Genomic DNA, 15,475 nt, shown 5'->3' on the forward strand with positions numbered 1-15,475 from the left:
TGTTCATTCCTTCTGAAGCACCCGGCACTGGCCGCTGTTGGAAGACAGGACACTGGGCTCGACAGACCATTGATTTGGCCCAGTGTAACTGTTCTTACGTAAGGAGCCAGGAGGCATCCCTGTTGTCCGGTCCAGGCACACTGGGATCTGTCGTCTCCCTTGGCTCGGCCACCATATTACAGGTGTTCCAGATGCGGCCCAGCACGTGGCCTGACGCGGCCCTTGGGTGGGCAAAGTCACGTCTTCTTGAAGTAAGAGGCAGAGGCCAGTGACAAACCAACAGGCAACGCCGTTGCTGAGGGGAAGCGCCGCTGAGCGACTCCGGCACGTGCTGTGAGCGAAGAGGGACGTGTCTGTGTGTCTGCTGAGAATTTTGCTCATGCGTTTCGCCAGGAGTGGGGGAAATGCCATTTCATTTGAAAAGAGCAGGTTGCAAGGCCTGGAATCGCTGAGTGGTGCTTTGCTGAGAGCCCCTGTTCCCCTCTGTCTGACTTTATCCCAGCTCCAGCCAGCCGGCGAGCGTTCCCATTCCTGGCTCCCAAACAATGAGTTTCTTTTTCTTCTGTTTGTTTCCCGCTTGTCGGGAAGAGAAAAGACAGGCCGGGGCATTGATGGGTGCCCCGAGCGGGCCCGGCCTTCCCAGGGAGACGTTGTGAAAGAGGAGTTTGAAATGGGCACAGCCTGGCATGGCCCAGCGTTGGCTGCTGCCGCGTTCCGGGGTGGGAGAGGAATGTATGCCGCGGGGGCGGGAGCTGCCTGTCGGGCTTCTCCGGCATTCGTTAGCAGAGCGACTTTCCTCCGCTCGGTGCCAATCCTCATGTTGCCTTTCCGCCCCGTGCTGCAGTCTCTCGCTCTGCCTCCCGATGTTTCCCCCCTTGAGGTCTTCATCAAGTCACAGCCGGCCCCTCTCCCTGGCCCCCCCTCGCGCTCTTCTTCTCACCAGGGAAGAATGGGACGTTCCTGCAGCTTTTCCTCGCTGACTCTCTTGCTCGGCAAGCACCTGCCGTGGCTTTCCGCTGTGCTCAGTGGCTCCGAAGGCTGCCGAGCTCACGAGGCCGTTCTGGGGGCTGCAGGCCGTGAGCAGCTGGGACCGTTGGATCCCTTTGAGCCATTATTATGCCCCCTCCATATTCAGGTGCACTAGCCCCATCCCAGGCTTTCAGTTGGGTGTGTGGCCCTGAGATTTAGGGAACCCGTGTGTGTGTGTGTGTGTGTGTGTGTGTGTGTTAGGGTGACCAGATATCCCAATTTTATAGGGACAGTCCCAATATTTGGGGCTTTTCCTTATATAAGTGCCTATTACCCCCACCCCCGTCCCAATCTTTCACACTTGCTATCTGGTCACCCTAGTGTGTGTGTGTGTGCGTGTGCACGTGTGCACATGCAGGGGGCATCACACAAGGATTGCACAATTATTATCTACCCTGGCCTGGCCATATGCAGCAAAGTATAAGTAGGGGCATTGCCAGCAGATCGAGGGACGTGATCGTTCCCCTCTATTCAGCATTGCTGAGGCCTCATCTGGAGTACTGTGTCCAGTTTTGGGCCCCACACTACAAGAAGGAGGTGGAAAAAATGGAAAACGTCCAGCGGAGGGCAACAAAAATGATCAGGGGGCTGGAGCACATGACTTATGAGGAGAGGCTGAGGGAACTGGGATTGTTTAGTCTGCAGAAGAGAAGAATGAGGGGGGATTTGATAGCTGCTTTCATCTACCTGAAAGGGGGTTCCAATGAGGATGGATCTAGACTGTTCTCAGTGGTAGCGGATGACAGAACGAGGAGCAATGGTCTCAAGTTGCAGTGGGGGAGGTTTAGGTTGGATATTAGGAAAAACTTTTTCACTAGGAGGGTGGTGAAGCACTGGAATGCATTACCTAGGGAGGTGGTGGAATCTCCTTCCTTAGAGGTTTTTAAGGCCCGGCTTGACAAAGCCCTGGCTGGGATGATTTAGTTGGGGATTGGTTCTGCTTTGAGCAGGGGGTTGGACTAGATGACCTCCTGTGGTCCCTTCCAACCCTGAGATTCTCTGATTCTCTGATTCTATGAAAGTGCCTGTGATGGGTTGGGCCCCTTGGGATACCACTGAGCCCACCTGTTATGCCAGTTTGGGCCCCCTTTTTCCCTGTCTTGCTGTCCAGACTACTAAAGCCTCCTCTAACACACACACAGGCAGGGCCACCCCCAGCTCCAAATCAGCTCTGGGAAGACGCAGCTTAAGGCACTTGCTCCAACACCCTGGTGCTCGCTCCTTTTAAGGGGTACAAGCCCAAAGGTTTCATGAAATTTGCCCCCTCCCTCAATGTGGAGAGAGGTATGCACACTTCTTGCCCACCCCCCAATTAGAAATTACAGAAACTGGGTTTAGAAATAAAGAAAACAAATTTTATTAACTATAAAAGGCAGATTTTAAGTGGCAGAAGGGGTAACAAACCCCTGGAATTGCCCGTATGCTAAGCAGATTACTAAGAAAATGAAATCAAACATGCAAACTAAGCTAGTTTCACTAAAGAAATTGGTTACAAATAGTATTTCTCACCCTCGATATTGTTGCAGGCAGGCTGCAAAGTTTCTGTGGTTCAAAGTTCCAGTGATATTCCTTTTCAGACTGGACCTTTGTCTCAGCCTGGACTCTCTACCCCCCTCCCCCCCCGCCTTCCCTTTTGCAGTCTTTCTCCTTGGGCAGACAGGACATGGAGAGAAGTCCTGTTTGCCTTCCTCCCCACCCGTAAATAGGATTCACATGAGGCAGGAATCCTTTGTTTCCCAAATTTGACCCCCTTTCCCTTCCAGTGAGAAGTTACCAGAAGTCCCAGGTAATGTTTAGGGTCAGGTGACAAGACCACCTGACTCTGTAGTATCACAGAGTCCATGAGTCAGAGGCAGTATGGAGCGTCCGGCAGGAAGGCCAAGCTTTTCACAGTCCATTGTCCTCGCTGATGGGCCGTGACCCCTGTCTGGCTTTTCCATTGTTGTCCTGAAGTGTTAGCAGTGAGTGTCATCCAAAGTAGCATAGTTGAAATACAGATACATAGTCAATATTCCTAACTTCAGATACAGAAATGATACAGGCATGCAAATTAGGTACTCGCATTCAGTAAATCAGAACCTTTCCAATGGTATCTCACAAGAGCCGTCTGGCATAAAGTACAGTTATGTCATATTCATATCATAAGCATGTTTTCATAAAGAATATGGAGTGAAAGGTCACGGTGCCCTCCCGGCATCACCTAGCATCATGCCATTGCAACATGCGTCTCCACGGAGCCGTGCTGTCTGCTCAGTGAAAGGGGCTGACGCCCGTTGAATGAAAGGGACAGCGTCCCCTTGAATTCTGGGCAGCAGCGTTAACTGCCTTTCCAGGTTCTGCCCCGAGTCCCATTGAGACCGTGTTTGTGCTGGGTTCACCGTCACATTTTCCTATGACAATGGGGTTTTGCTGGGTAGAAGCATCACCCAAGCAGACCGGGGAGGTGACCAAGCCCTGCAGACAGGCATTACGCGCAGCACGCAAAGAGTTGTGTGGAAGGGTAGTTAAGGGGGACGACCTGCTGCTTAAAGATAAGCAGGCGTGTGCGTTACGGTCACCGGCTTGGTTATAGCTGGAGCTGACCCAGGGGCCTCCTGAACTAAAAGCAAGAGCTGTTCCAGCTTGAGTTAAAGACCCAAGCTCCAGCAGTGGGCAGGTATTTAGGTGCCTAACTCCCATTGGTTTCAATGTATCGATGTCAGTGGGAACTGGGCACCTAAATACCCTCAAGCTGCTGGGCCTTCGGCCTAACTAACTAACTGGACACAAAATACTACTAACTGCACCAAACAAAGTTTTTTTTCCTATCCAGTCTAGTCATTTGGGGCGGCGGGGCACTTAACAAAAGTGGGTAGGAAATTACCCCTGGAAATGTGATATTGTGAAAGCTGGTTGTGTCCCTTTCAGTGATGACGGCATGGGCTCTGCCATACAGCTTCTCACGCCCCGGGCACGGTCCTGTAGGAAGCCTGGCATGCCGCCACCCGCTCACGACGAGCCTTCTCCCACCCAGCCTGTACAATGAGTCTCTTACCCCCAAAGTGGCTCATTTCCGCTTCGGTTGCTTCTTCTGCAATCGCTGCCCCTGGAAATTGCCTGTACACTCAGCAAATGACCGACGTGCGGCCGGCTCCAGCAGACTGGATGGGCGAATTTGGTTCCAAAGTTGCTGTTAATGGAATTTTCCAGCCTCCATCAATTACGTGGGCAACTCCATTTGGGCTGTGCACCAGCTTTCAGCTCTCTTGCATCTCCCCAGTGTGGTGATTTTGTGATTATCATCATTACTGTGATTATTATTTAGAGACTCCCTTGGAAAGGCTTCGTCTTTCAGTGATGTAGCTAAGCAGCCTGTGCCAGGAACTTGCAGCCAACTTCCTCCCTATTTCGTTAGCAGATTTTTCAAGATCTGAAGAAGGGGGGCATCAGCATAGCTCAGAGATTCAGGAATAGTTCTCTGTAAGTCAGGAAGAGCCAGGGCCCAGCCTGATGGCTTTTCAGAGGCCTCTGTGAAAGAAGTTGGGGTTCTCAGTCCATTTTCTAGTGCCCAATGTTATGCTAAATTCCTCGAGGCAGGGTCTATGAGGTGGCTGCCTGGAGGGGAGAGAGAGAGAATGGCTGTGTGTGACAAACTGGACCAAGGCTGATGAAAGGACAGAGTGTATATCTGAGAGGACAGTAGACAGCCCCAGCTGGTCTCCAGCACTTTCCTACCCTGCTCTGAGAACAGTGCTGAGCGTCTCTAAGCCGCAATATGTCTGTGTGTCTCTGCTGAGGGTGGCCGGGGGAGGTACCGGCAAGGGTGAGTTACAGGGGCAGCATATATGTCTTTGGGCAATGCAGGTGCATGTGTGCTTACCGATTTCATTTTCAGTTTACTGTGTAACGGTCTCTCGGGCTTCTACAGCACCTTTCGTCCCAAAGGATCCCACAGCACTTCGCAAACTATTTCTGCAGAGGTCACGGCTCCCAGCCTTGAAATGCAGCCACACCGCAGGACAGAGACAGGAGGTGGGGACAGTTTGGCCAAGGGCCACACCCCAGCACTGACACAAAGTGCCCTGGGAGCTTTAATGTCCCCACGGCGCAGACAGGACCTCAGATTGTTAAGCAGCCCCCTTTAAAGGGCCACGTCGGTGAATGTCATGGGAACTCCAAAGCGGAGTCTGCCTGGACAGGATCTAAATGTGGGGTTCCTAGGCAGCAGGGAGAAATGGATGTAAATGAGCCTTGAGCCAGCTCCCCATCCCTTCCTAAGGCCCTGGTGCAGGCCATTCCCTGGCTCATTGATGCAGCCTGCTGCCCTCCCCCACTGCCCCGGTACAGGCTTCTCCCCACTGCCCCGTGCAGCCCACTCCCCTCCGCTAGCCCCGCTGCCTGCCGCTAGCTTGGCAAACCATTTTCTCATTTCCCCCAACCCTGGAGGAAATGCACCCAAAGCATGCTGGGCAATTTGGAGGAACAATCTAACCCCCATTCCCTGACACGCTGAGGGCTGGATCCTGATGGTTTATTCATGCTGATGAGTGCTCTGTGACCGGTGCAGTTCCATGGAACTCAGTTCTACGCCTGGGGATGTTGTGGGAAGTAAATTAGCATCAGCTCCTATGTTGGTCCATCTGTAAATCCAGCACGTGAAACCCATAGGGGTCCCCTGGGCTAAAAGGCACTGGCATAAGTACGAACCTTTCTTACTGTTGTGGCTGCTTTCCTGGCCTTTGGAATCGGGATCCCTTGGGCTTTTGTCAATCCTGCAGGCCCTTTTAGAAATCAGATCTAGCAGATTCGAGCTGGTGCCGGGAGCCCGTTCTGCTGCTGGTGCCCTATGTGTAAATCTGAAGAAAGATGCATCTGAAGAAGTGGGTTTTTTACCCACGAAAGCTTATGCCCAAATAAATCTGCTAGTCTTTAAGGTGCTACCGGACTCCTGGTTGTTTTTGTGGATACAGACTAACACAGCTACCCATCTGATACTTGACTCTGTACCTCAGTTTCCCCACCTGAAGAATGGGCATAAAAGTCTTTCTCCACCTCCCAGCAGGGTGCTGAGCTGAGGGTTAATTAGCTAATCACCTTTGTAGCATTAGGAGAGGTGCATGGTCTGGGAGAATGGAGAGAGGATCCCTGTCCTGGTAGAACAGCGGGCTGCTGCTTTCCTGACGGGACGATTGCTCGGCAGGATTAGCAATTCCCCGCTTCTTCCTTCCCTCAGGGCTTTCCCCCCGGGCCAGGTGCTGCATGTTAGTTGGTGTCATTGCCATGGAGACAGCCGCCCTCCCCCTCTGCTAAAGTGGACATCTGCACTCCGGGGGCTGGAATCCAGGCCAAAGCCTGCTCCCGCTCCGTCGCAAGTGCTCTCCCTGGCTGACTGCCACTCGCAGCGAAGAGCTGACAGGCGGGGGGAGACCCCAGCCCACCAAAGGGCTGGAACACGCCCCCCCCAGCTTTACAAAGCCTGCAAGCCTCTCCCTAGAGGTGTTGCCTCTTTGCAGCCAGGCTGCTGTGTGCGGGGCTGGAAAAGGGGGGTGCCTGGCCGCTAGCGGGGATGCAAACAAAGAAGTGGATTGGAATGTGCTCCAGATTCCTGGCATGGAGACCTGTTTTCCCTGGCCAGGCTCTGAGATGCACTTCTCTGGGGATCGTTCCCGTGGACGGGGGGCGGGGGCGGGGTGACGCTCAGGCTGTAGGGCCCATCCCTGGCTTAGTTATTTGGACTTGCTCGGCCCCTCTGCTCAGAGGGATCCCTTCAGGATGCCCGCCCCATCGCCACCAGCCCGGGTCTCTCTAGAGCTCTGTCTCCCATCTGCGGCTCCCTGGCCTTGTATGGCTGTAGCGTCCATTTCACTCTCTTTGATGGCTGTGGACTCGGTCCTTTTCCCTGTCCAAAAGCCACCATCACAGCTGGCTCTGCAGCTCTGCAGCCTGATCCAATGCCTGGCCAAGTCAAACTCCCGCGGACTGCAGTGGCCTTCCAACCAGGCACTGAACTGGTACATCTGCTGGCAGCCTCCAAAGCAAGGCGGAGGATTGATCAAGAGGGAAGAGGTGGGCCAGTGGTTAGGGCGCTAGCCAGAGACCTAAGTTCAATCCCCTGCTCCATCACAGACGACTTGTGTGGCTTTGGACAAATCATTTAATCTCCCTGTGCCTCAGTTCCCATCTGTAAAATGGGGATAGCACCCTCCCTGCGGCGGTGTAACGGAGATACAGGCAGTCAGGTGTGATGGGAATGGGAGATGCAAAATATTAATGGTTATTTATGGTGCATTTTCCATCCCATTGGAGTCATGGAAATGGCAGGTGCCCTGCGGATCAGGCCTTGCGTGTTACAAAGGCCACTTTCCCTGTCATTGACAGGCATCCACTTCTGGGCAGAAGGCAGCTTTGCACTGATTCTGGGCGTTGGGCTTGGTGTGCGGGTGGCTGGGTGCTGTGGGTGGCCTGTGCTAGACAGGAGGTCAGACTGGATAATCTGCTGGTCCCTTCTGGTTTTAAACTCTATGCCGCTGACATCCACCTTGGTCCTGGCTCAGCGCAGACAGGCTGAGCTTGATGACCTCTCGAGGTGCCTCCTCCCAGCCCTCCAGGTCTCTGATCGTCCGGGCAGCACAGAAGTCATGCAGAGCAGAAAGGGAAGAGTTATTGTCTGCAGTGGAACTGGCAAGGTATTGGGAGAATACCTGGTCAGGATGCCAGAGCCTAGCCTCGCTCTTTAGGAAGGAGTCCCGGGTCTTTGATGACCACACGCGATAAAAACTTCTGCTTGATGTCTCCTCTGACCACAAGGCCCTCCTGCAGCACCAAGCCCTGTAGCACTGTACTGGGTCTCCACGCAGAGCAAAGGCTGTTTTGGCAGTGGGCACGTCCGTTCCTTGGTTCTCTGCAGGTCGGGATCAGGGCGGCAGGGTGCTCTCCTGCTCACGCTGTGCCTATCCTGTAGGAATCAGAAGTCTCCAGCTCCCCTAGCCTTTATGCAGGCCCTTTAAGGCAGTACAGATGGCCCTTTAAAAATGTTTGGGGGTAAAGAGTCCTCAGGGAGAGCCCCAAGATGCCAAGGAGCTGGAGTCATCAGGTGAGGAGTGGCTCATGCTTCAGATAAATCACCAACGTGCCAGCTGCCACGTGGTTCCCTGAGGGTGAATTTGAACCTGGATGAGCCTGTTGCTGGGCATCGTCCTTTTTAACGAGTGCTTCCCTCCTTGTGTTTGAATTCCAGGGGTGGAGTCACGGGACAAGTCCCCAGAGGAGCCCGGAGCGCCGAGCCGAAGACGCACGACCAGTGACGGCCAGTACGAGAACAGTCCCCAGGAGCCCGGCACGCCCCGGAGCCCCACTGCCCGATCGCCGGTCCACAGCTTCTCGCCAGAGGTGGTCAGCAGCATTGCCGCCAACCCGGGAGGGAGGCCCAAAGAGGTGCCTTTTCCTTGGTCTTTCCCCCTGCTGCTTTGTAGCGGGGCGTGTGGTAATGTGGATAGCCCTGCTGGAGGGGGACCTTGCCATTCAACCCCAGTTGCCAGGGGGTGGGAGGAGGGGGCTGAGGCTTGCCAGAGACCCACAAAGAAGCTGAAGAAAGTCCCTAGTTCTTTCTGGCAATGAAGCCCCAGCGGCCGCGAGCCTGGGTTGGTGGGTGGCTGAGGATCAGGTTTCTGTAATGGGGCTGTGTTTGCCGGGGGTCTGCTATTTCCACAACTGACTCAGCCTCGCTTGCTTTCTTCTGCAGCCTCATCTCCATAGCTACAAGGAGGCCTTTGAAGAGCTGGAGGGGACCTCACCAACCAGCCCACCCTCCAGCGGTGGTGAGATCTCTCCCCCAACCCCTGCCTTTCCTGTCTCGCCGCAAACCCCTTATGGTCACCTGCGTAAGTTCCGCGGCTCCGGGAGGCGGTGGGAACCAGCGGGCGGCTCTAGCAAAGCCAGATAAAAGCAGCAAGTCAAGCAGCTCCAAATTCCAGACACCTGCCGCCATTTAATCTCTCTCTCTCGTTCTCTCATCCCTCCACCCCTTTCCCATGGCAATTCCTTCCCTGTCACTTCTCTTCTTTGCTTGACACCACCCTCCGCCACTCCACGCGCTGCAGATTTCCTTGATTTCGTTGTTATTTCATTTTGACAGCCAAGTTTTACAGATAGCGGGGTGTAAAATAATATATCTGTCCTGGGGACCCCTGAGGGCATGTGATGGAAAAAATTAAACCCTATTTTGGGGGGGGCACATCCCCATCTACTATGAAAACACCCTGAAAATAAAACTATCTCCGTATACTGAGGAGACTCCCATTTCAATTGTGTTCCATGCCACATGGTATATGTAACACATAGCCCTGGCTCTCACCACTTCGTCTTCTGGGTGATGGCTGCTGCATGATGCCAAATAGCTTTGGGATACTCTCCGGCATCCTGACCCTGCAGAGTAGCCGGGCCTAAATCTCTGGTCATGTCGCTTTCCTCGGCAGCGTGTTGCTCCAAAGTTAAACTCAGAGCGATCACTTTCGCAGCCGATCCCCTCCTTTTTAGAGGGACTCGCGTAGAATCCCAAACTGAACGTCCACCCCGGAAAGCTGTCCCCAGGCAGCCCCCCTGCGCTCAGTGTGAGTCTCACAGACATGCTGTTGGCTAACGAGCTCCAGAGAGTTTTAAAAAAGCAAATATTTTGGGGGATGGGGAGGAATCCAAACAGCTGGCAACAGCTGGCTCAATTACAGAGCTGTTTAGGGATCTCCATCAGTCCCGCGTCAGTGACAGCTTTTCGAGATGGCACCACTTTGAAGTGACCCTCACAGTCTGACAAAGCCGGAAGGAGGAACTTTCTCCCATTCAGACCCAGCACCTGCTCCTAGCTCTGGAAGGGAGAGTTGATTTTAAACCAGTGATTTTTTGGGTGGGGGTGCACAGAAAGGCTATTTTAGGCCCATTTTTATGGCTTCCGCCAAGTCCTGGACAGTTGGACCCATGGTGGCTAAGGCAGCTAGTTTGGAAGGTTCTGAAAAATAGTCCCGATGCAATTGTTTTAAAGCTCCCTGAAATATTCCCCAAAGAGGGTTTCATGTATCCCCTGAGATGGGATACATGCTGGCCAGGAGTAGGATAAAGTTGGTATCAGCATTTATTTGGGCTGATCTGCTTCGACCAAGCCAAAAAGTCCTTTGTACTACGCTGCGGACAAGCTGTAATCAGAGTCCCAGCATGGTCGGAACTGTGCAATCCTATCATGCAAATATTGTCCTTGCCTCTAAGAGCTTAAACTAAGGACTGTCATGTTCCCCCCGTGTACCTAGCTAAAAACATGCTGTGTATGCACATATGTGTATTGCATGGTATTCCACTCCCTTTAAAGAAGGCACATTTGGGGTTGCACTGTCCATTCAAATCCATTCACCGTTCATATCCGGATGTCCAGTTAGGAGCCCATGGCATGTAGCCGAGTGCAAGGTGAATCCCCTTTACCTGAACAGATTTGCAGATGGGAAGGGGGAATGACAAGGGGAGTTAGATGCTACTTAACATGCAGGTGCTCTGCTGAACCTAAGGTAGGCAAAGGAGGTTTCAGCAGTTGCTTTGCTTCTGGAATTGTCCCGTCCTTGCAAGTTGCTGGGAAAGTCTGACCCTCGAACTTCCCGTTGCATGTTCTGACCTCCTGACTCCTCCAGCCAAGCATGCGTCCTACTGGCTAACCCTTGATAACTTGGTGGTAGGTTTGGAAGAAGTGAATTCCGCTGTGACCGGTTCTTGCCGCTGTCCCACGGTGCCACAGGGGCACGGCTGAATCAGTGTGCAGCAGCACAATGCATTGGTGAGCAACTGGGGAAAAAAGCAATGGCCACATCTGATGTTCCTGTGCATTGAAAAGTGGAATAGAGGAGCTGAAAATGGATTGAGATGCTCTGGTCCCGATCAGGAGAGATTTTCCAACACGGCAGTCACCTCCCAAACTGTATTCTCCACATCTCCTGTCTCTGCCCCGTATGGATGTCCTACGGCCACAGACTAGTGCTGGGCAAAGATTTTCCATCAAAAAAATTTTGGGGGGTGAAAAATGGAGATTTGGTGACACCAGAACATTCCCAAATTCACGTCAATCTTGTCAAATTTTTCTGAATTTTTCCAGCATTTTATTTTTTAGGGTTTTTAGGGTTTTTTTGACTGAAACATTTCAATTTTTCCTTTCCACATTTCCTTTAATTTTGTTTTATAAAAATCCGAAAAATCTTTTCAAACAGTTGAATGTGAAACGTTTCATTTCGGGTTTCCTTTGACCTGGAACAAGGGTTGTTTTTTTTCTTCTTCAACTTTTTGACTTGCTGAAAATTTAGAAAAAAATGAGTTTTCTGTTCAAGCCCCAAAGCTTTTATTTTGAATTTCCAGCGCATTGAAACATCTGTTTTTCGCTCAGCCCTCGTTGGTGACTGCAGTTGCTACACACCAAGTTTAGCAGGAGAGTTGTTTTTAACCCCTTTGGTGCCACCCCTTCCCCTGAGAAACACACATCTGGGTAAGGTCTTCTCCCGTTGGGGATGAAGGGTGAGGGTGTGGCGGGGACATTCGGCTGCACTTTGAATGCTCAGCACACTGCAGCGGCTTCTTGCCAGCAGTTCCTTCTGTGGATGAATTTCAGAGTGACAGGTTAATAGTAGAGGCTTGAGATGTGCCCTCAGGGCAACATCCCTTACCCAGTGCAAAACCGGGTGTGTTTTGCATCTCATCCCTGGCCAGCTTCTCGATCAAGCAGGCTCAGTGCATTAGCGGTAACACTTGGCTGGAACGTCTTGGCCCGTCCGTGGAATTGCTTGGTTTCCCAGTAATTCATCTGTATTGAGCAAACAGTTCTAACCAACGTAGCAGCCGTGAAAACGTGAGCTCATGAGGACTGGCTTTTGTTTCCACGCCTGCCTCTCCCACCTCCTCCTGCTGCCAGCGTGGGTGCCCGTCTGAATCTGTAAGTCAGAAGGTTGAAATGCAACAGCGGATAAAGCTAAAGGAATGTGTCAAATTTCCTTTAGGGAGGTTGGAGCCTCATTTGTCTCCTTGTTTTTGCTTTTTGCAGCATTCCCACACCTCTTCTGTGTCCTGAGGTCTCTTCCTCCCAGTTAGAAAGCCTGAATTGTTTCGAGCCGGTAAAATACAGTGTCAGGGAGATAGAAATCAATGGCAAGAACTCTCCCCCCCCCACACACGCAGACACTATAAAGCCTTATTTGTGAGACTTGTCGTACACACATCTCACATATACATCTGCATCTATTTGCTCCATCACTCCCCGCTTCATATGTGTACCCTATATATAGCACACATGCTATATATATACATACACACACAGCCCCCTTTGTACATACATACTACATACCGGCCTCTGTCTCTAGAATATGTACGTGCAGTCGAGCTATAGAGCACGTGTTGTGTGCATTCGTAAACAGGCTGGTGGGTATGTGATACCTGTCTCGCTGCACATCTGGCTGGTTTTCCAGATGTGTGTCTACGCCATATGTGTAAAAGTTCGTGGCATGGGCACCGTTTAGGTCTCTCTACCAGAACTAGAGCGAATGCTTCGACGTAAAGTGTGGGCCCTAAGTTAGTTTTTCAAGGGGAAGATTAGGTAATGGGGCTGTTTTGTGAGCATGGTGGTTTGAATTTCTGAGGGCCATATTGTGTTCTCGTTTACACCGGGGTGAATCTGGAGTATCGTGGTTGAAGTCAGTGGAGCCCCTCTGGATTTAGATCTAGGGCACGGAGATCGGAATCTGGCCCACTGTGTTTATGTTAATATCAGTCTGACTACAGAGGAAATGCTGCTGTTTTTGGAGGCATCTCTGGCAACCTGTGCATTGAGCAGTGAGCCTCTGCAGCACTTCCCCGCAGCAGACGCATACTGGGTGGTCTCATGTTTTGGAGTGTGGAAGTCAGGACTCCTAGGTTCTCGCCCTAGCTGCGCCGCCAACTTCCCAAGTCACTGCGGGCAGGACATGTTACCTTTGGTGCCTCAGTTTACCAACCTGTCCAATGAGGGGAGTGCAGCTAAATGCCCTCATAGGGTGGGGAGGTGTCATCAATTAACCATGGCAGGGAGCCTTAATCAGTGAGCATTGGGGAAGGTGCTTTGAGATCCCCTGGATGAGAGGCACTCGGGCAATGGAGGGCGCTGTTAACCAGCCAGGGGGCTGCTGCTTTGCAGACTTGCCCAGTGTTAGGATTCCTGCAAACCCCGGGAAGTCATTCCTGCCGGTGGACTGTCCCTAATGGCCTCGCCAAGGTGCTCTCTCCTCAAAGAGGCAAGGCCTTCAGGCTCCCAGCGCACTCAGGCAGGATTTATAGGCATCAAAGGAATTTGTAATCCTGCCCCGCCCTCTGGACCCCTCAATCCGTCTTCCTGTAACTGCCCATCAATTATCAGCAGGGGGTTTCTTTGTCTCCCCCCGTGTCTAGTTTCCCTCTGCACGTGGCTGGCATCGGGGCTGGCCGAATCACCGTCTCCTAAAAGAGAAGCCAAAGGTGTCACTTCTAATAAGGGGGCCTGCTCTCGGCTCCTGCATTCCTGTGGTTTCTGCAGGCCAGCGGGCTTAAGTGTTTCCAGTTGCACACGCACCTTGCCAGGACATAATGACCGTCATTAAGTAGGACACGTAGTGCTGAGGCTATAAACTCACATTTAGTAACAACCAAGATGACTCTAGGATTTATTGCGCTTCAAATTTAATTCCTCTTTTGATACCGTTGGATTTTTTTTTTTTTTTGGCCTGACTACAGCGCGCTCCCCACCCGGCCTGGCCAAGACCCCGCTGTCTGCATTGGGGCTGAAGCCCCATAACCCAGCCGAGATCCTGCTGCAGCCGGCGGGAGGTAAGTGAATGGCTGGGGTCAGAGGGCCAGTTGCAGATAGAAGGTGCTGAAAGTTAGGGCCAGTTCATCCTGGCATCTTATTCCCCTCTCTCCTATATTGAATCATAGAATCATGCTGCTGCACAGAGAGGTTGAGAATGCCTTATTTCTCCAGGGGCTTCTGCTGAGGCTGAATTTGCAACGTCGGCCCGTCAGGGTCACTAAGGCTGACTGGGTTTGGTCACTGGCATGTGCACCCAAGGCTGAGCTGTATGCTGCCGGACAGCAATGCGGTGCCTCAGGGGCTGTGGCCAGTAGAGGAAGGGTCTTGTGGCAGCAATGGGGTTGAGAAATATGCCTGTCAAGCATAAGAGCGGCCAGACTGGGTCAGACCAAAGGTCCATCTAGCCCAGTCTCCTGTCTTCCCACAGTGGCCAATGTCAGGTGCCCCAGAGGAAGTGAACAGAACAGGGTAATCATCAAGTGGTCCTTATGTATTGGTATACTAAATTCTGCCTTAGCGCAGGGGGTCATAGAACCAAAGGGGCCACAAGGATCACCTAGCCCGACCCCCTGCCAAGATCCGAGGATGGGCTAGCTAGATGACCTCTTGAGAGCCCTTCCAACCCTAGAACCAGGTTACACTCATCCTGATGGGCAGGTTGTCCCATAGCTGCGTACAGTAGGAGTTCCTTGCATTTGCCTCTGAAGCAGTTGGTACAGGGCACTGTTAGGTCACTGGCCTAGCTGGACATAGCGGATCTGACCCAGGCTGGCTATTCCTACGTTATCAAACAACAAGCTTCAAGAAGGTAAGGAACGCGCTGTCCGGTAGAGTGGTTGCTCATTACCACCAGCGCTTGGTTTCTGTCACCCTCTCTGTCTGGGTCAGCACCCGAGGTCCTTACTCAGGGTCAGCTGCCCCCGATGGGAGCTGTACTGAAGGAGTGCGTAAGGTAGTTAGGATTTGACTGTCTATGGCTCTCTCTCTCTTCACTCCCGCTCCTCCTTTCTCCCTCGCTCTCTCCACCTATATGTGGCGTTCTCACCTCGCCGCAGTTCAAGAGGGCTAGAGAAAGTGCAACTTGCCAGTTAAAACAATATCCAGAGCATCCGCTGTCTCTGTGTGAATCACCAGAGTGGAGCCCCGGGCCCCGCTTCTAACTCCTCTCCTGGCCTCTGACAGCTGTCTCGGGGACGGATACCAGAGCCCAGGAGCTGTCTTCTAATCCAGACAGATCCCAGCTCACCAGCACCACCCCTCCCCTTCACAGGCTTTCAAGAGCTTCCTTTATGTTCGGAGCCTTGTGTCTATCCTGCTCATCGCAGGCAGAGAGAAGCAGAAACTAGAGTTTACAGTGGGGAAAGCCCCTTTGGGGACCGATTCTGGGGCTGTAGACACCAGCATTTCAGCCACTGGCATCTTTTTACAGCCAGGCTATAAATGTGGAGCAGCAGAGAGTTTAACAGTAGAAAGGCCGATGCACAGCCGTAAAAATTGGATGGAAAAAAGGCAGCACTAGGAATGTTCCCAGCGGGGTTTTCTCAGCACGCGGAGAGCCAATCAGTGTAGGCTTGTGTGGCCCTGCCCCAGACCTGCCGTCTGAACCGGGAAGGCCAATGGCTTCTCAAAGGG

The 15,475-nt window shown here is 52.5% G+C and overlaps 1 protein-coding gene across 14 annotated transcripts in view; it reads left to right on the forward strand.

The window, feature by feature from the left end:
• The window catches only part of TNS1 (tensin 1), a 298,282-nt gene that overhangs the window by 241,512 nt on the left and 41,295 nt on the right, over positions 1-15,475 (forward strand). For 11 of the 14 annotated variants that reach the window (XR_014713659.1, XM_084643936.1, XM_084643941.1 and 8 more), the window contains 3 exons: positions 8,246-8,442; positions 8,750-8,888; positions 13,768-13,860. Coding sequence is in view for 13 of the 14 variants with exons in the window: in XM_084643936.1 (XP_084500062.1) it covers positions 8,246-8,442; positions 8,750-8,888; positions 13,768-13,860 (429 nt within the window). In the remaining variant the exon portion in view is untranslated. The remainder of the gene's footprint in view (positions 1-8,245; positions 8,443-8,749; positions 8,889-13,767; positions 13,861-15,475) is intronic. The other 3 variants (XM_084643946.1, XM_084643939.1, XM_084643940.1) reach the window with 1 other exon arrangement.

The sequence above is a fragment of the Lepidochelys olivacea genome, assembly GCF_965140295.1.
Source record: "Lepidochelys olivacea isolate rLepOli2 genome assembly, chromosome: 11".
Taxonomy (NCBI): domain Eukaryota; kingdom Metazoa; phylum Chordata; order Testudines; family Cheloniidae; genus Lepidochelys; species Lepidochelys olivacea.